Source organism: Triturus cristatus, chromosome 8, assembly GCF_964204655.1.
Source record: "Triturus cristatus chromosome 8, aTriCri1.1, whole genome shotgun sequence".
NCBI lineage: Eukaryota > Metazoa > Chordata > Amphibia > Caudata > Salamandridae > Triturus > Triturus cristatus.
The window spans coordinates 71,754,565-71,775,888 of record NC_140591.1 but is presented as its reverse complement, the minus strand read 5'-3'; the positions used below and the strand labels follow the sequence as shown (position 1 = coordinate 71,775,888).

Sequence of the window (21,324 nt, the reverse complement as noted above, 5' to 3'; positions counted from 1 at the left end):
ACAAAAGGAAGTGAAGTCTGCTGTATTACCCCTTACTGTGGGTGTCTAAGAGTAGCGCACAAGAGTCGTGCCAGAGTTTGAGCCTATCCACACAGGATAATTAGTGAAGAATGAACCTAAATGTACATCATTTACGTAGTCAATGGTTATCCTTATATATGGCCTGGACCCTTCCTCTGGGATCTACCATTGGCACGCCTTCTCTAGCTACAGCTGTTACACAGTCGCATCATCCCAATGTCACACATCGAACGGCTCTGTGTGCCATGCCCATTTCTCTGGTTTTACCTTCACAATATAATTTGCTCCAGCGACAGTTTGGCTGATGAAAGAGACGGCTTTAAAGGTGCAGAAATTCATCCCCAGCTTCTTCTGTACTTCAGCCTTGACCTAAAAGAAGAAATAAAGGGAAACGTTCCTTGTAATTGCTGACATCTCATTGCTTCTAGAACTCAATGACTCATTCAGGATTACAACAGCGCCTCAATAGGAAGCAGTGAACCGGCCTATGTTCAACTCCCTGGTAGCGCTCATCGGTCGGGGACAGAAACACAAAAATGTACTGTCTTCTCCGTCTGGTGGACCAGTGGCAGCAGTTTCCTTGTAAGAAGGAACCTGGTTGGCAGTCCTGCATGAAGAACTCTTGCAGCGAGTAGGAAAATTACCGAAAGGCGTCTAATGTTAATAAGCAGCTCCATGTAACTTTTGCATGGCTACTCTTACATTAACTGCGAGGAAAGAATTAAATGAATATTAAAGTAGCAGGTTTCATGCATAAATTAGTTTGCAGCCCACTCCCAGGCCAGGCCACCCTGACCAATGCACTGGGGCATCCGAAGAAGGACCTTGAGGTCTGCTAAACAATGACTGCTGGAGTCTCCATCAATATGCATCTCACCCCCAGGCCACCACGCATGCATCACATCACTAGTCATCCGACGTCAAGACAGCACTATGTCCTGCTCAGCCAGTTTACATAGATGGTTGAGCAGGACATGCGCTATCCAAATCTGAGCACTCATTCATGCCTCCGTTTTGGGAATGTTGGTGTGTCTTGGTGTAGAGTCTATTGTCAGGTGGGCACCACTTTCTAAGAATGTCGATGTTGCTATGTGTGAGCAGAGCTCCAAGCGGCGCTATTCACAGGTAACAATATATATGTTATCTAGAGTTCTCCTGGATTTGTATCTACCTAGGATTCATATGCAGCCCTCCTGAGAGGCTCGAAGGCTCTATGTGCAGCCTCTATACGGAGTGATGCTCAGAGCCCCACCACTCCACAAATGCGGTCCTTGTTTGGGTCTTACAATCAGGTGACTCGCCTGTACGGAGCATCCTGTTAAATGGCTGCAAGGTCTACTCTTAGATTTCACATCTCTACTAAAGTCTGCTAACTTTACATAGAATAATTCAAGCATGTGAATCTATTAAAGATACCAGTACGGGTGCAAAAGGCAATCGACATTTTTGTGTTTACTCCACAGCGTTTCATGCAGTCTCTTGACCACTGACTTCCTGGTATGCAGAATCCAGACCTCTTTGAATTCTTCTGAAGAGCCATGGCTTCCTCCAGCCCTGGGGAGGGTTAGGCCTGCTTGTCAGAGTATCAAAGTATTTTAATTTTTCATGCGTTCCCCTTCAGACTCTCTGAACTTAAGGCAAAACGTACGATCTCAAACACACAATTGGACTCCATTTTTGCCACATTTTCTTGGTGGAGAACGCACAGCCGCTTGCTCAGAACCTTTGTGGCAATTTTGTGGTATTGCTTTCAAATTTCACCAGTTGCCACGAGTCACAAATGGATTTCAGTGAAAATTGATTGACATCATCTTCTCCTTGACAACTGACCTACCACTACCCGCAAGAACGTAGTTTACAGGTGCGTGAAAGAAACAAGACACAAGGCTGGCCATGCACTGAACTCTTGTATGTGACGTCATGCTGATGTCACATCCAGGTCAAGGAACCTAAAAATGTGAACTGATACAATGACATTACAGATCCTTCTTTAAATGAACATGTGTACAGATATGCACATTTGCTCTGTTTTCACCCTCCAGTTTTTAGGTCGAGCCAAGCGGCAGCGCGCATGCGCTGCTTGCTCTGCGAGGCATGCTGTATTAGAGTATGCACTTGAAGCTCCGATTACTCTCCGCCCATATTTTTCATTGGCTTGTCCTTTGTAAATGCTGGCTTCTGATACGGTAATAGGCTTGTTAGTCCCTCCTTAGTACCGCCTTGTCTTCATTTGTAACCTCTCATGAGGACTGGCCCTTTTACTTCTGTTGTTTCACGGTATGTTTTAATTACAGTCTGTAAGCACTATTTTCTTTAACTAATTTGTCTTACTGCAGGCACCACATGCTTTCCTGCAACTATTTTGGAAACACAGCATGCTTTAATTCTAGCTGCTGCGCGCCTTTATTTGCAACTTGTTCCTTTTCATCAGCATTTTTTATAGATTTTATTTTTTTTACACCGGGGCACGCTAGCGCTTTAACTGTGGCGGCCACCTCCCTTCCGTTTTTTTAGCAGATTCATACAATAATGGCGACTGCACGTGCTTTCTTTTAAAATAAAATTAGCGCAACTACAGCTGAGCTTTATCTTTTGCAGCCGCGTGCTTTTGCTGCCTGTTAATAGTTTATAGAGAAAGCACTCTTCCTTAAAGCTAGACCTTCCCTGGGGAAAGCAGCACCCGATCCCCAAACATTTTTGGTTCTGTCAAGATCGGGCACCGCGCTCGCCTGGAAAGGGCTTGCAGTAAGGGTTAGGGTTAAGATATGTGCACCTCAAAAAACTTTGTTTTAAAAAAAAATATATTTGTTAAACAGCAGGCCCGCCATTCCTGCCATTTTTATTTTGCGCACCTCTCTCTCTCTCTCTCTTTCCAAACATCTGCCCCATGAACGCGCAATGCGACAACCCCCGGCATGGCCGAGTCAAGTCGATAAACTCACTGGCGGCTGGCTACCAATGTCGAAAGTTGTTGTTTTGAGGAAGGGATAGAGTTGCCTCCGGTATTAGAAAGGGAACACTCAGTGAGGTGAGTGCACTTGGAAGTCCTACAGTTGTTTGGCTTGCCAGTGCCTCTGAGCGGGAATGGAAGGCGCCTTGTACGCTGCATTCTTCCCATGCCATGTGCACTGCATTCTTCCCGCGCCATGTGCACTGCATTCTTCCCGCCACTTGCGCACTGCATTCTTACCGTGGCTTGTGCACTGCATTCTTCCAGCTCCTTGCGCACTGCATCCTTCCCACGCCTTGTGCACTGCATTCTTCTGAAGCATTGTGCGCTGCATTCTTCCCGCACCTTGTGCGCTGCATTCTTCCTGCGCCTTGTGCACTGCATTTTTCCAGCTCCTTGCGCACTGCATCCTACCCGCGCCTTGTGCACTGCATTCTTCCGACGCCTTGTGCGCTGCATTCTTCCCGCACCTTGTGCACTGCATTCTTCCCGCGCCTTGTGCGCTGCATTCTTCCCGCGCCATGTGCAGTGCATTCTTCCCGCCCCTTGCACACTGAATTCTTCCCGCGCCTTGTGCACTGCATTCTTCCAGCTCCTTGCACACTGCATCCTTCCCGCACCTTGTGCACTGCATTCTTCCGACGCCTTGTGCGCTGCATTCTTCCCGCACCTTGTGCGCTGCATTCTTCCTGCGCCTTGTGCACTGCATTTTTCCAGCTCCTTGCGCACTGCATCCTTCCTGCGCATTGTGCACTGCATTCTTCCGACGCCTTGTGCGCTGCATTCTTCCCGCACCTTGTGCACTGCATTCTTCCCGCGCCTTGTGCGCTGCATTCTTCCCGCGCCATGTGCACTGCATTCTTCCCGCCCCTTGCGCACTGCATTCTACCCGCACCTTGTGCGCTGCATACTTTCTGTGTCATATGCGCTGCATACTTCCCGCGTCATGGGCGCTGCATTCCTCCTGCGTCATGTGCACTGCATTCCTCCCACGCCATGTGCGCTGCATTCTTCACGAGCCTTGTGCGCTGCATTCTTCCCGCCCTGTGTGCGCTGCATTCTTCCCGCACCTTGTGCACTGCATTCCTCCCACGCCATGTGCGCTGCATTCTTCACGAGCCTTGTGCGCTGCATTCTTCCTGCCCTGTGTGCGCTGCATTCTTCCCGTGCCTTGTGCACGGCATTCTTCCCGCGCCTTCTGCGCTGCATTCTTCCCGCGCCTTGTGCACTGTATTCTTCCGACGCCTTGTGCTCTGAATTCTTCCCACACCTTGTGCGCTGAATTCTTTCCATTCCTTGTGCGCTGAATTCTTCCGACGCCTTGTGCACTGCATTCTTCCAACGCCTTGTGCACTGCATTCTTCCGACGCCTTTGCTCTGAATTCTTCCCACACCTTGTGCGCTGAATTCTTTCCATTCCTTGTGCGCTGCATTCTTCCGACGACTTGTGCACTGCATTCTTCCGACGCCTTGTGCTCTGCATTCTTCCCACACCTTGTGCGCTGAATTCTTCCCACGCCTTGTGCGCTGAATTCTTCCTGCGCCTTGTGCACTGCATTCTTCCGACACCTTGTGCTCTGAATTCTTCCCACACCTTGTGCGCTGAATTCTTCCCATTCCTTGTGCACTGCATTGTTCCGACGCCTTGTGCACTGCATTCTTCCGACGCCTTGTGCTCTGCATTCTTCTCACACTTTGTGCGCTGAATTCTTCCCATTCCTTGTGCGCTGAATTCTTCCCATTCCTTGTGCGCTGCATTCTTCCCGCGCCTTGCGCACTGCATTCTTCCGACGCCTTGTGCTCTGAATTCTTCCCACACCTTGTGCGCTGAATTCTTTCCATTCCTTGTGCGCTGAATTCTTCCGACGCCTTGTGCACTGCATTCTTACAACGCCTTGTGCACTGCATTCTTCCGACGCCTTTGCTCTGAATTCTTCCCACACCTTGTGCGCTGAATTCTTTCCATTCCTTGTGCGCGGCATTCTACCGACGCCTTGTGCACTGCATTCTTCCGACGCCTTGTGCTCTGCATTCTTCCCACACCTTGTGCGCTGAATTCTTCCCACACCTTGTGCTCTGAATTCTTCCCACACCTTGTGCGCTGAATTCTTCCCATTCCTTGTGTGCTGCATTCTTCCGACGCCTTGTGCACTGCATTCTTCCGACGCCTTGTGCACTGCATTCTTCCGACGCCTTGTGCTCTGCATTCTTCTCACACCTTGTGCGCTGAATTCTTCCCATTCCTTGTGCGCTGAATTCTTCCCGTTCCTTGTGCGCTGCATTCTTCCCGCGCCTTGTGCACTGCATTCTTCTGACGCCTTGTGCTCTGAATTCTTCCCACGCCTTGTGCGCTGAATTCTTCCCATTCCTTGTGCGCTGCATTCTTCCCGCGCCTTGTGCACTGCATTCTTCTAACGCCTTGTGCTCTGAATTCCTACCACACCTTGTGCGCTGAATTCTTCCCATTCCTTGTGCGCTGCATTCTTCCGACGCCTTGTGCACTGCATTCTTCCGACGCCTTGTGCTCTGAATTCTTCCCACACCTTGTGCGCTGAATTCTTCCCATTCCTTGTGCGCTGCATTCTTCCCGCGCCTTGTGCACTGCATTCTTCTGACGCCTTGTGCTCTGAATTCTTCCCACGCCTTGTGCGCTGAATTCTTCCCATTCCTTGTGCGCTGCATTCTTCCCGCGCCTTGTGCACTGCATTCTTCTAACGCCTTGTGCTCTGAATTCCTACCACACCTTGTGCGCTGAATTCTTCCCATTCCTTGTGCGCTGCATTCTTCCGACGCCTTGTGCACTGCATTCTTCCGACGCCTTGTGCGCTGAATTCTTCCCACACCTTGTGCGCTGAATTCTTCCCGTTCCTTGTGCGCTGCATTCTTCCGACGCCTTGTGCACTGCATTCTTCTGACGCCTTGTGCTCTGAATTCTTCCCACGCCTTGTGCGCTGAATTCTTCCCATTCCTTGTGCGCTGCATTCTTCCCACACCTTGTGCGCTGCATTCTTCCCATTCCTTGTGCGCTGCATTCTTCCGACGCCTTGTGCGCTGCATTCTTTCCGCGCCTTGTGCGCTGCATTCTTCCCGCTGCATCTTCTGTCTTCAGTGGTTTGCCTCAGGCTGGTCTAGAATGATCTTGGAAGGTGAATGAGCTCAGCAAATCAAAACACACAGACGGGGCTTAAAGCACAGTGTTTGTTCAGAGTGAAGAACTAAGAACAGAGAACTCTTGAAAGCAGCGAAACAAAGCGTGTCAGTCTGTTAGAGCAGAACAAGGAATGACACACACCGTGCATTCATTTTCATTAACACAACTTTGCAAAGGCGGACTTAAAGTTTTGCTCTTACTATTAAACGGAAAGGCTCACACATCCCAGCATGCACTGGGCTATTGGGTGAAAGTGCTGCACTAGGGCCCATTGGAAACCATGGAAATCGACTTTAAAACATGTTTCAATAAATAAATGTCCTTAAGTGTTCTGGAGTCACCCCTATTCCTGGAATTGATAAAAGCTCGGACAGGACTCACATTCAGCCTTCAGCAGAGGGGAACAAAGGCTTCGACCTTGTTTTGTCCAGCTGGAAGGCGCTCAGCATCTGCATGGAGCAGTGTTTACCTGCCTGATTGCATGTTTGGGAGGACCTTGTCCCAGGCTTTCTCATTGGAAGGATTTAACCCCTTAATAAATGACACTTTTGCAGCACTATAAGAGGCAAGACCATGCATTGGTCTTTTTTCTTAACGTAGAACCTGGTTCACGCATGGAGTGTATGGCACACCAGAAGTTTGGTTCCCTATGAGAGATGAGTTGCAGTGAGGGCAGTCCACTATCGCGGCCACTTCTGTACCTGTTCTGCTTTGAAAGGGAAACCTATAACACTGTTGCCCTTGCTGCCCCTGTCTGTACGTATCCTGTGTATGAGGGAAGCTTGCACTGCTGCTGTCTGTTCTATATTTGTTCTAGGCATCAGGGAAGTTTGCACTGCTGCTGTCTGTTCTATATTTGTTCTAGGCATCAGGGAAGTTTGCACTGCTGCTGTCTGTTCTGTATTTGTTCAAATGTATGAAGGAAGCTTGCACTGCTGCTGTCTGTTCTGCTTTTGTTCTATATACAAGGGAAGCTTGCACTGCTTCTATATACGAGGGAAGCTTGACCTGCTGCAGTCTGTTCTATATTTGTTTTATGTATGAGGGAAGCTTGCACTGCTGCTGTCTGTTCTGTATTTGTTCTATCAGGGAAGTTTGCACTGCTGTTGTCTGTTATGTATTTGTTCTATGTATGAGGGAAGTCTGCACTACTGCTGTCTGTTCTGTATTTGTTCTATGTATGAGGACGTTTGCACTGCTGCTGTCTGTTCTGTATTTGTTCTATGTACGAGGGAAGCTTGCACTGCTTCTGTGTACGAGGGAAGCTTGCTCTGCTGCAGTCTGTTCTGTATTTGTTCTATGTATGAGGAAGCTTGCACTGCTGCTGTCCGTTCTGTATTTGTTCTATGTATGAGGAAGCTTGCACTGCTGCTGTCTGTTCTGTATTTGTTCTATGTACGAGGGAAGCTTGCACTGCTTCTGTGTACGAGGGAAGCTTGACCTGCTGCAGTCTGTTCTATATTTGTTTTATGTATGAGGGAAGCTTGCACTGCTGCTGTCTGTTCTGTATTTGTTCTATCAGGGAAGTTTGCACTGCTGTTGTCTGTTATGTATTTGTTCTATGTATGAGGGAAGTTTGCACTACTGCTGTCTGTTCTGTATTTGTTCTATGTATGAGGACGTTTGCACTGCTGCTGTCTGTTCTGTATTTGTTCTATGTACGAGGGAAGCTTGCACTGCTTCTGTGTACGAGGGAAGCTTGCTCTGCTGCAGTCTGTTCTGTATTTGTTCTATGTATGAGGAAGCTTGCTCTGCTGCTGTCCGTTCTGTATTTGTTCTATGTATGAGGGAAGCTTGCACTGCTGCTTCCTGTGCTGCATATGATCAGTGTATGATTCCACTTCCACTGCTTTTGTCTGTTCTGCCTCTGCACTCCCTGAAGCGCTCCCCACCCCCACAACATTAAAAGTGCTTGGTGGTGCTTCTGCCTCTTCTAGGAACATCACCAAGCTGAAAAAGCCCTCAAAGGGCATTATGGGGAGCTCCGTCAGAGAGCAGTGAATATTGAATGAGCTGCTCCTGCAACTCATTTATTATTATTTTTTTTTGTGTGCAATATTTCTGTGGGTGTCTGAGTGCCCACCCGAGGCACCAACATGTTTAACTTTAGTTGGGGACCACGGGGAGAGCCATCTTCCCAGCCAGCAGGAGCCGGCATGGTTTTTCTTAAGTGGTACGGCGGTGCCCATCTGGGGCACCCACAACCACATTTCTGTTGGGTTTGGGGGGAGCCCAAGACCCCAGAAGCCCTACCTGGCTCCGCTTGTGGGAGCCCGCTACTTTTTTAATTACATGTGGGTGCCCCGGTGCCCAACCAGAGCACCCACAATACAGGCTACTGTGGAGCTGCGGGTGGGGGTCACCCATCACTAAATACCATTGTGTTCTTTGAGTCAAGCTCCTCAAACCACTTCAGATGACATGAGTAGAGCTCTCATTTAGGAGGTGCTGGCCAACATCTGTGTTCCTCTGCTAGAGGCGAGAGTGGGGGGTGTCATACAGACCAGGCACATCTGCTTCCTCAGCTCTTCATTAGGGAAGAAGCAAAAATGGCAAAACCTGGGTTTCCCTTATTTTTGCCTATGAGGAACTTTTCGTGATATGGACTCAGAAACCCCATTCCTAGCGCATCTCTAAAAATAGATATTTATAGATTCTTTCACCCTGGTCCAAGCTGATTTTCCAAAGATATTGTGGGCCCGATTCACAGAACTAACTTAAGACAAAATCCTAAACTTACTACCATTTTGGTATTCACAGAAGGCACCTACTCATTTTGGTATTCACAGAAGGCACTTACTCATTTCGGTATTCACAGAAGTTAGGAGTCCTAACTTTAGGACTCCTAAATGCCTTCTGTGAATACCGAAAGTCTTAAAATTAGGATTTTTCTCAGTTTAGTAGTAGTATAGTTAGGACTCCTAACTTTAGGACTCCTAAATGCCTTCTGTGAATACCGAAAGTCTTAAAATTTGGATTTTTCTCAATTTAGTAGTCCTAAGTTTAGGACTCCTAAGTTTAGGACTCCTAAATGCCTTCTGTGAATACCGAAAGCCTTAAAATTAGGATTTTTCTCAGTTTAGGAGTCCTAAGGTTAGGACTCCTAACTTTACAACTACTAAACTGAGAAAAATCCTAATTTTAAGGCTTTCGGTATTCACAGAAGGCATTTAGGAGTCCTAAACTTAGGACTACTAAATTGAGAAAAATCCTAATTTTAAGACTTTCGGTATTCACAGAAGGCATTTAGGAGTCCTAAAGTTAGGAGTCCTAAATTTAGGGCTACTAAATTGAGAAAAATCCTAATTTTAAGACTTTCGGTATTCACAGAAGGCATTTAGGAGTCCTAAAGTTAGGAGTCCTAACTATACTACTACTAAACTGAGAAAAATCCTAATTTTAAGACTTTCGGTATTCACAGAAGGCATTTAGGAGTCCTAAAGTTAGGACTACTAAATTTAGGACTACTAAATTGAGAAAAATCCTAATTTTAAGACTTTCGGTATTCACAGAAGGCATTTAGGAGTCCTAAAGTTAGGAGTCCTAACTATACTACTACTAAACTGAGAAAAATCCTAATTTTAAGACTTTCGGTATTCACAGAAGGCATTTAGGAGTCCTAAAGTTAGGAGTCCTAAATTTAGGACTACTAAATTGAGAAAAATCCTAATTTTAAGACTTTCGGTATTCACAGAAGGCATTTAGGAGTCAGTCAGTCAGTCAATTATCTTTATTCGATTATTAAAAATCATAAAAGAACGAGCAAAAGTACATGTCACCATTTCATCAGATCACAAATTTTTACAAACAATCATTATAAAAAAAAACACTAAATTTTACAATAAAATGTGCATAAATATTTAAAAAAGATAAAAAGAAGGGTTTATTAAGATACAAGCTCATTTAAGTGAATGAGTAAAGAGAGAATTCATTTTTCAGAGATAAAGTGCCTGTGCCTTGTACGATGCTTGTTTAAACGTGCTCCTGCAACTAGAAAACTAGCAACTGAAAAAGCTACTTTTGTGTTAGGAAGAAGTTGCAAAAACAGCAGGGCTGGTTTTACCTGAATGAAGCCCTGATTACGTAAAATAGGGAACAAATATCTTTTTCTAATCTCAATATAATGACCGCAAAACATAATAAAGTGCATTGTGTCCTGCGTTGAAAAATGATCGCAGTCACATGGTTCAGCATCATCAGGTCTAGCCCAGGTTCTAAAATCGCCCAGAATAAAATGAATTAAATCAAAACGAAATCTTGTTAGGAGAAAACGGTGGTAAGGGTTTGTAACCGACAAAAGGTATGGTTCCATTCCTGGGGCAGAGGAAAGCATACAGTGTTTCCTTACCATGATTTTTTTCAGCTCTGTTTCTTCCCTCTCCAGACAATATAAGTTTGACAGAGTGTTTTTGACTGATTTTAAGTCTTCATGGGTTATTCCATCTGGAGATGAGAAAAGCTCCGGACGACCTGCTAGGGTAAGCTGGGTTTTCACATGTCTTACCCATGGAATGTTAAGGGCTCTATCCAGGGCTAAACAATCTTTTAAAATGATATGATTTAGAGTAAGCTCCTGGTTGAGCCAAGTTTTTAACCAGCCAATCACTGGAGCTAATTTTAGGGTGTCAGATATGTAGCCCAAACCTAACTCTGTAGGCAGTGAAAAGATCGGAGTTGATTGGGGAACAGAAAGCAGAGATCTCAAAAATTTATTTTCTACGTTCTGTATTTTGGCAGAGCTAGTATATCCCCAAATAGCAGAGCCATAGTGGGCGACTGACAAACATTTTGCTTTATAAACTTTGATGATACTTTCCATGGGGCGGGCGCCCAGTTTTTTAGCAAAACCTAGCAGCCCTGCGGCCGCTCTAGCGACAGCGCTGCTTTTAACCAAAAGCTGGGGGCCCCAGGTGCCCTTTTCATCGAAGGTCACGCCTAGGTATGGAAAAGAGGGGACTCTCTTAACCTCCTTCCCTGCGCAATAAAATGTTAGCGACTTTCTTTTCCTACCTGCGGATCCAGCAATCATTACATGTGATTTTTCTGTGTTAATTTTCATGTCCAAAGATGACATGAAAACTCGAAAGGAAGTAAGAAGTTTGTTCAACGCAACTCCGGAGCGTGCTAAAAGAACAGCATCGTCCGCGTACAGGAGGACGGGTATCTTTGTCTCACCTGCACGCGGGATGTCACTATGGGATTTTGACATTACTGCCTCAAGGTCATTTATGTATAAAGTGAAGAGGAGGGGGGCGAGTATACACCCTTGCCTAACCCCCCTCTCTGACCTGAAATGACAAGTGCATCTTCCTTCCCTAGTGACTCTAACTGAGGTCATAAGGTCCTTGTGTAGCTCAGCTAGGTATTCAACCAAAGGGGGGTCAAGTCCCACAGCCAAAAGGATCCCCCACAGCTTCGACCTATTGACCAGGTCAAAAGCTGAGGAGAGATCCATAAAGGCCATGTACAATGAACCCCCCTTGGCGATTACATATTTATTTAGGATTAATTCTAGGTTTAGGCACTGGTCTAAAGTTCCTCTATTGGCTCTAAAGCCGTATTGTGCATTAGATAAAATACCCTTACTTTCTAAAATCAAGGTCAATCTACCTAAGAGGACTCTCCCTAAGATTTTAACGCTCGAGTCAATAAGAGAGATTGGCCTATAGCAGGCCGGGTCTGTCCTTTGTCCTTTCTTGAAGATTGGCACAATGGTCGAATTTGCCCAGCTAGAGGGGAAAATAAATTCCCTTGTAGCATTAAAAATGTTAGTTAAAATTTTTGAGCTAAGTTCAGGAGCGCTCTTAAAAATGTCTGCAGGGACCCCATCTGGCCCCGGTGCCTTTTTACAGAGTGTGTCTTTAATTGCTTGTTTCACCTCTTCCTGAGTAAAAGGTGAGATGTGAGTTAGCGATTTTAGGAGAGGAGTTTCACGTTCTATAGTGGTGTGAGTATAACTATAGATGTTACTAAAATGTGTCACCCACTGTTCATCTGGAATAATACAATCAGCTCTCTGATTATCTAATCCCACAAAATATGGGTGATTTATAACTGCCCAAAATTTAGCGCTATCTTTCTGTGTCTCGGGCAGTAATAAATCATTCCAGGCCTCGTCTTTTATCTCAGATTTCCTCTTCCTAATAGCTAGATTGTACTGTTTCCTCAGTAGCGCTATCAGCGCTCTGTCTCTAGGTTTAAGTTTTAGGGCCTTAAGAAGGGTTGAATGGGCCCTAGAACAGTTTGTGTCAAACCATTTAGGGCCCTTTATTTTATTAAGTTTTGCCTTTACAGTCAGGTCTAAGTTGACTTGATGGCAAATAACACCAAAGGCCTCGACCATAGTGACACTGGGGTTTGTATTATCTAGACAGATAGCAATTTCACCGGCGACTTTGGCCAGAGTTTCCTGTAGGAAAGTTATTGGGGTAACTTGTTCCCATTTGAGCCTCCGATTTTGATCTCTTAGCACAAGATCTGTCGCACACAATGTGTCCATCTTCCTAGTTCCCAAGACGCCTTGAGCTAAAACCTCTAAAATCACAGGGTTGTGATCACTAAAAACAGAAGTTTCTACCTTATAAGCATCTATTTCAGGTAGAAATCTTAAAGAAACAAAAATATAATCAATGATTGAGCCTGAATCGTTACCCACATATGTCGGTAACCTCAGATCATTTGAACAGGTACATGATTCATAAAGATTGAGGGTAGCCAAGAGCAATTCCAAAGCCTCTCCGCTAGGTGTGTGTTCAAAATGAGGCGAGGAGGAATACAAAGAAAATTTCTCAGCTTCCCTCTGACAACCCGCCAAGCAGGGATGAATATTAAAATCTCCCATGAGGATCACCTCATACCCGTGACAACTATTTTCGATATAAGTGGATAAGAGGTCCTCAAGGGATAACAAGTGCTCGTTTAAAAATTGACTGGTCGGGGAATTATAAAAGTTGACAAGTAAAATAGGGTTACATTTTGGTGAAGTCAATTCAACCACTAAACAGTTTTTAGATTTAGACTTAATATGCCTAGGTTTACCTTTGATGTCAAGTGAAATATATATAGCCAACCCGCCCCTTGCTCTTCCTGCTTTACTTGGGTCTGCAGGTACAAAGAAGTGAGCATAGCCATCTAAGGCCAAACAATCTAGCGTTACCCAAGTTTCCTGAAAAGCAAGAATATCATAGTTCCTGATTTTGTCCAACCAGATCTTATCTTTGAATTTGGTTCTAAGCCCAGCGATGTTCCAACTCATGATTTTGCAGATCCTGACGCTTGCAAAGGACTGTGCTGACGAACCAAAAGCAAGATGTGTTCCCTCTACGTCATTTTTGTGACTTGGCAAAAGTAAGTCATTTTGATCCATAGAAGATAGTGGCATAAAGCGGTTAAACAGTTCCAGAGGCTGGGTATCAGGGTTAAGCATAGAAGGATGATGGCGATGAACTGATGCGTTATTCCTTGAAACTTGTCCCCATCTGCAATACGAATCCCAATTAGTGTTCCACCCTGGGGCAGTAGTCCTTGGGATAGATACATTCTGTTGTTCCCCATAAAAGTATTTCAAAGTAAGGGGGACCACAGTACCTTGTCTTCGTTGGGGAGGAAGGATATTTGCAAGGATGTTAGGAAGAACGTGTTGATTTGAAAAGCTCACAGCCACACAGTCACCTTTAAGTTTTTTTGGCCGATTCCCCAGCCAGGGAACCCTAGTTGCTGATCTGATTGCATTTGCAAGATGATGCTGACCCCCGGGAGCTAACCGCATATTACTAGTTAGCCAATGTAGGGCTTTGCTACACAGTGAATTAGAGCTTTCCGCCAAGCCTCTTTCCAGCGGGGGGACATTTGCGAGCACTAAAACCACGGGTGTGGCTTCAACTATGAATTGCAGGGGATCCGTAGTAAAAGTATGGGCTTGTGCTTGTGTTTGCGCTGGGGGAATTTTAGCTGGAGGGTTTGGGTTTATTGGGGGACATGGTAGTATAGGGCCATCACTGATAGCAGACAAGGTTGATGGCGATAAGTTCTCCCTAAGTAATTCACTTCCTTCTCCAACCCCCAAAGCACTTCCGGTGACAACTCCCCTAGAATTATTGCGCAAACCAGTAACTAACGTAGTTATATTTTCAATGCCACTTGCAACTATATTTTGAGAAGCACCCAGCTTCTTAACCTCAGCTTGCAGTTTGTCAATCTTAGATAAGAGAGGTTTAACAATAATGCTGATTTTAGTCTCGATAAGATCTGCAATTTTATCAAGAAGAGCTTCTTCAAGAAGACAAGTAGGGTGATCCTCAGCATGAGTCACTTGTATGCGTTTTGGGGTGATAGCCTTCTTCCGCTTTGTCCCTGAGCGTAGACCACCCCGCTTAGGGGGAACCTTTGTACAATATTGCTTATGTCTGGCTACATGACCTAGAGGAGATTGGTCAAGAGCAGAGGCCTGAGTCTGTGTATCTTGATCAAAATCATTTTCACTGTGGATATCTGCATTGCCCTCAGCGGGCAAACCCTCATAGGCCGGGGTTACCTTATCCGGAGAACCAGGTATAATTTGGGACGAGATATCAACAAACGTGGTTGCACTATCAGCATTTTGCGTAATGGTTTCATCTGTCAGAGTAATATCAAATGTGGGTGGGGACAGACAAAGCAGATCAGGGGATTGGCTCAACCCCAAGGACTCCCTCCTTTGCATATTAATTTTCTGTACAGTCTGAACAAGATAATTATTAATCTTGTTTAGTTGGGCTCCACCAAGTTTTTTAGGCATAGCTTATAATAATGTAACGTATATTTCAAACAAACGTAAATACAACTATAAATTAAGTCTTGTATAGGCTCGCCTTACTTCAGTAGTGATGATAGAGATGGCTCGTATAGCGTTTCTGGCCCAGCCCCTGCCTCCTCCTGCCGATGAGGGCCGTAGGGGGCCCGCCCTTTGCCCGGGCTTAGCCCGGCACACGCCCGCACGCGTCCCGCGTAGCGGGCCTTGCGCTGATTTTATGCGCCTCCTGGCGCCGTTGGTACGTGCGTGCTGTGCGCCGCCGCAAGTGCTGCCGGGATTCGTAATCCCGTTGTGCGGCGACGCGGTATCTGGCTGGCAATGACTCTTGGCGGTGGCGGCACAACCGTCTGCTCGGTGCGGTCTCCTGTTGATGGCGGCGTTAAGGTGAGCGTTAAGGTGAGCTCGGTTCCCCCCGCTCCGCCGGCCTTGCGCTGATTTTATGCGCCTCCTGGCGCCGTTGGTACGTGCGTGCTGTGCGCCGCCGCAAGTGCTGCCGGGATTCGTAATCCCGTTGTGCGGCGACGCGGTATCTGGCTGGCAATGACTCTTGGCGGTGGCGGCACAACCGTCTGCTCGGTGCGGTCTCCTGTTGATGGCGGCGTTAAGGTGAGCGTTAAGGTGAGCTCGGTTCCCCCCGCTCCGCCGGCCTTGCGCTGATTTTATGCGCCTCCTGGCGCCGTTGGTACGTGCGTGCTGTGCGCCGCCGCAAGTGCTGCCGGGATTCGTAGTCCCGTTGTGCGGCGACGCGGTATCTGGCTGGCAATGACTCTTGGCGGTGGCGGCACAACCGTCTGCTCGGTGCGGTCTCCTGTTGATGGCGGCGTTAAGGTGAGCGTTAAGGTGAGCTCGGTTCCCCCTACCCTTATTTAGGCATTATCCATGCTAACCAAATACAGGCATGGCCACCTACATCCGTTCATCTACGTCACAACGAGTTCTTGGAAAACCAAACTCTTAGGGCCCGATTCACAGAACTAACTTAAGACAAAATCCTAAACTTACTACCATTTTCGTATTCACAGAAGGCACTTACTCATTTTGGTATTCACAGAAGACAGTTACTCACTTCGGTATTCACAGAAGTTAGGAGTCCTAACTTTAGGACTCCTAAATGCCTTCTGTGAATACCGAAAGTCTTAAAATTAGGATTTTTCCCAGTTTAGGAGTCCTAAAGTTAGGACTCCTAACTTTACTACTACTAAACTGAGAAAAATCCTAATTTTAAGGCTTTCGGTATTTACACAAGGCATTTAGGAGTCCTAAAGTTAGGAGTCCTAACTATACTACTACTAAACTGAGAAAAATCCTAATTTTAAGACTTTCGGTATTCACAGAAGGCATTTAGGAGTCCTAAAGTTAGGACTCCTAACTTCTGTGAATACCGAAATGAGTAAGTGCCTTCTGTGAATACCAAAAGGAGTAAGTGCCTTCTGTGAATACCAAAATGGTAGTAAGTTTAGGATTTTGTCTTAAGTTAGTTCTGTGAATCGGGCCCTGTGTCTTTATTCGCGGTGTGCACAGTTGTAAAAATTAATTTTGTCTTGTTCTATGGAAAACTTTGCATCTTCACAAAGACTGCGATGATATTTTGCTTTCATATATTTGTATGAAAATTGGCATTTTCTGCGACAATTTAAATGGGATCTACAGACTTATACAACACTAACAAAGTGGTCCTGCATACAATATACTTTGCAGAAAACAATCACTCATTACGAGTGTTAGACCTGTCAGCCCTTTGGGTGGTCCCTCCTCATCATTATTTATTTTGTCCCACTTTTGCCTCAAACCCTGTTTGAATTTTTCCTTTTTGGGAACCACCAGACTTTTTCGTGTTGCTGCAGATTCAGGGAGCCATTTTACCTACCCCTGAAACTTCTGTCTGAGGGCCTGGAGCACAAAATGGTGGCCACCTGTGACATCACCAGCATCCACGGGAACCTACCAGCACCTTCCAGAACATTCCAGAAGATTCCAGAACTCTGTGACCGTTGGAGGCGGTTTAGAATGTTGGGAGGTTAAGACAGAGTGTTGGCAGTTGGAGCTGGCAGTTGGCACCTGACTGGTGAAGAGAGAGGAGCACAACAGTGAAGGAGGAAGGAGTGAAGCAGCAGGGGTGGAAACTTGTGCCTGGAGTGGGGTCCATAAACCCACCCTTGATACTTGTCCCTACTGATGGATCCCAGCCTATAGCCCTGTGTGGGAAGAAGACAGAAGAAACGTATCCTAAGGACCTGGACAGCAGGAACAGGCCTTAGAACCAAGAAAGCAGCAAGATCCTGACCTGGAAACTGGTTTCCCTGGAGTCCGGCGTCGAGTAGCCTGAGACCTGGAGCCCGAGGTGGAGAAGCGGCGCTGACTGAAGTAGCAGACGTCGTACCCGGAGCCGCCTGAGGTCGTGAGAGGGCGCCGACGGAGGTCGTGAGGAATACCAGAGGTCGAGGAGGGAGTGAACCGAGGTCGAGCGAGCGGCGTCATCGGAGGAGTGAAGTCCGCCCTCCGGAGTCGTCGGAGACCGAGGTAGAGGAGCACCGGAGGTCGGGAGTGAGGATCGCACTCCGGAGTCGCCCGGAACCTGTGTGGAGGAGCACCGGAGGTCGGGGGTGAGGATCGCACCTCGGAGTCGCCGGAAGTCGACATCGAGGCCAGGCCGGCTGACGTCATCGGAGCCGAGAGCGCCATCGGACCGGAGCCGCCCGAAGTCGACATCGTGAAGAGACTGCCCGACGCCGTCGAATCGGAGGTCGAGATCGAACCGAGGCCACCGACATCGGACCGGAACCGCCTACCGGCGTCGACAAAGAACTGACATTGTGCCGAGGCCGCCGAGACCGAACCGGAACCGCCTCACGGCGTCGACACGACTCCAGCGGCGTCGGAACATCAGAAAAAGGGCAGTAAGTGGAGTAGAGGGCGCCTAAGGCCCTGTGGAGACCTGAGAGACTGCTCTAAGGGGCTAGGGAGGTGCTGAAACCAACCTGACTGTGCCTGGGGTGAACTGGGACTAACCTAGAGAGGTTGTGTGGAGAGAGAAAGCCAGGGCACTGGTATTCCCCCCTTTGATCTACCTCAGCTTAGGCCTCAGCCTTGTCCCAGCCAGGGAGTAGCCCCCCCCCCCTCAAGCCTTCCACAACCCTACAAGCTGTGCCTGGGCCAAATCAGCCCTTAAGAATTGAAGTGTCATCTGATTACATGAGTGTTGCTGTATACTTTTAATTATTTATTGGGGATACTGTATTTATTGAGTTTTTACCTATTTATTGCTGCACTATATTTATAGGTCCACAGGACTTGTTGGTGTACAATATTTATTGGTACAGTATTTATTGCCTCAAAGTATTTAATTGTCTGTATATATTGCACTTGTATTTATGCCCTGTTATTTATGATCACCCCTATTTATTTCATCAAACAGCCAATATTTATTTGACCTGCACTAATTGAAACTTGTATATTGTGATTGACCTATTTATTTTTCCAATCAGCAACTAAGAGAAAAAGATAAAGAAGAATATTTTCATAATTTTTACGGTGTAGAGTCGTTTTTGGAACGGATGCACGCATGGTTATTGTATGGGTATATTGTATGCTTAGCACTGCGCCTGTTTCCTGACCACTCGAGCCAAGCTACCACAGTGTGTCCGGAAGACCACCACCACCCCTTCTAGTGTGGGAGTGGTTTTCCAACATAAATTGGTGTTCAGTGGTGGGATAGAGCTGTGCCTACATATACTCAACAATAACTGTGGGTAGTCCATAGGCCTACACCGGGAGTTTTCTCACAGCGGCCTTCCTAATTGTGGGTTTTTGTTTTTTCCAAATTTACTCTGGTGGTGGGAGGAGGTATTATTAAAGGTACCCCCCTGCATTGTTACTGCACAAAACCTGTCCTCTAACCTGAGTGGGCGAGATGGAGTTTGTACTAGAAAATCTAGAAACGTACACTGTGGCCCAACTCAGGGAGTTTTGCCAGCGGGAGGGGGTGTACTGTCCCCCAGGAGCAAAGAAGGGTGCACTCCAAACCAGCTTAAGGGCTTGGGGGGAGGCACGCAGGGAAAGCAAGGCTGAGGAGGAAGACAGGGATGGAGAGCCTGACCCCAAGGGGGCTGAGATGTACCAACCTGAGGTGGGGAACCTGTCAGCAGGGCCCAGGACACTTTCTAGGAAGGGCAGCACTGTCTCTAGTGGGGGCTTATCCGAAGTGGAGTTAGCAGATCGGAGGGAGAAAAGACAGCTCACATGGGACTTAGCAAAGCTGGAGAAGGAGAAGGAGGAACAGAGGATGGCTCATGAGACGGAGAAACAGAAGATGGCTCATGAGATAAGACTGAAAGAGATAGAGCTTCAGATCTTAAGAATTGGGGCACCAACTGTTCCTAATGGTGGCAGCAAAGACCAAGAAATCACCAGGGAATCCAAACCTTACCTGCCAAAGGACATAGTAGCTAGCTATGGGGCGGGTGACGACATCGCCAAGTGGCTAGCAGCCTATGAGGTCTCGTTGAGGGCCCATGGGGTTCCAGTGAAGTATTGGGGAGGAGGATTGTATAGGTACATGCCTCCAGCTGGTAGGGATGCTTTATTGGCCCTCGAAGAGGATGAGCAGACCCACTACCCCACCATGAAACTGGCGCTCATCAGAAAGTTTGGACTAACACCTGAAAAGTACAGACAGAAGTTCAGGGGTAGTCACAAACTGGGCACACAGAATTGGGTGGACTTCCTGGACTATGCAAAGAAGGCACTGGAAGGTTGGATTCAGGGCAGTGAAGTAAGGAACTACGAGGAGCTGTTTGACCTAGTACTGAAGGAACACCTACTCGAGAAATGTTTCCCTGAACTGCGGCAACACCTGGTGGATAGCAAGCTGACCAGTCCCCGGAAGCTTGCTGAGGAGGCGGACATTTGGGCTAGTACCCGGGTGTCCACAAGGGGGACTGGAGGGGATACTCAAAAGGCCAGACAGGGCGCCCCCCAGAAGAAAGAGGGAGGGGAAAAGAAAAAGGAGTTCTCCAAAGGCCCCCAAAATAACTTCCAAGGGAAGGGAACAGGATTCACCTCTAAGGCTAACCCACCCAGAAACCCTAATCCTGGCCAGAGTCAGCAGCCAAGGGTTGTCCATTGCTACGAGTGCGGTGGCGTTGGACACTATAAAGGAGATCCGAAGTGTCAGAAACGATCACCCCCTCCCACTGGAGGAAAGCCCCCCGGAGTAGCTAGTGTAGTGCTCGGGGAGGAGATGCCCTTAACTAAGGGAAGGGAGTGGGCGGGTGTCACTCTAGTGTCCCTGGGAGAACGGGAGATGGTTCCTAAGATCCAGGTGCCCGCAAATACCGCAAAGTATGGGCAGTGGATCACCATCAACGGCCAAAGAGGGGAGGCTCTGAGAGACACAGGAGCCAGTATGACTATGGTGCGTAGCCAGCTGGTGTCTCCAGAGCAGGTAATTCCCGATGTACTCCACCCAGCCGCGATGGCTGACGGCAGAACAGGTCACTATCCCGTGGCCGAGGTTCCCTTTGAATGGGGGGGGTTGCAGGTTCACTTCGAGTTGCCGTAAGCCCTGCCGTGCCAGTCGATTGTCTGCTGGGCAATGACATGGAGCACAACGCTTGGAAGGAGGTGGAATACCGGACTCACACCGAGATGCTGGGTACACCTGACTGGGCCTGTGTTAGCACAAGGTCCGCGACTACCCGAAGAGGGAGTTCATTCCGGCTGGAGCCTGGAACAAAGGCCCAGCCAGCTGCCAGTCAAGGGAAGAACCGAGGACAGGAGGAGCCTGCCTCGGCGTCTCCACCCCGTAGGACGGATAGGCCACCGGAGGTGGTGGGCCAGGAGTCTGCGGAGGGGGACGTTACCAACCTGGAGGACTTACCCATCCCGGCCGAGTGGCACGTGGAGGGAGGCCCGTCCAGGGAGGAATTCTGCCAGGGCCAGAGGGAGTGCCCTACCCTTGAGGGGCTGAGGCGACAGGCCGAAGCCCAGGCAGCAGGGAACGTTGAAGGGAACTACAGTGTTTACTGGGAGGATGGCCTCCTCTACAGTGAACCCAAGGCACCCCTACATGGATCGTCACGAGCCTTGGTAGTTCCTCAACGTTATCGAGCCTTCCTTTTGGAGTTGGCTCACGAGATACCATTGGCAGGACACCTGGGGCAAGACAAGACCTTCGCCCGTCTTGTCCCACACTTTTATTGGCCTCAGATGAAAGTGACGTCCGATACCTACTGCCGGACATGTGTGTCTTGCCAAGCCAGTGGGAAAACAGGGGTGAAGCTGAAAGCTCCCCTGGAACCACTTCCTGTCGTTAGCACCCCCTTTGAAAGGGTGGGCATCGACATTGTGGGTCCATTAGATCCACCAACTACAGCTGGTCACAGGTTTATCCTGGTTCTGGTGGATCATGCC

General features: G+C 47.6%; 1 protein-coding gene across 2 annotated transcripts in view; it reads right to left on the bottom strand.

Annotated features, from left to right (window-relative positions):
• LOC146801355 (stefin-C-like) overlaps window positions 1–21,324 on the bottom strand; it is a 117,024-nt gene that overhangs the window by 4,132 nt on the left and 91,568 nt on the right. For both annotated transcript variants that reach the window (XM_085621015.1, XM_085621016.1), the window contains one exon: window positions 289–390. In XM_085621015.1, coding sequence (XP_085477141.1) covers window positions 289–390 — 102 coding nt within the window. The remainder of the gene's footprint in view (window positions 1–288; window positions 391–21,324) is intronic.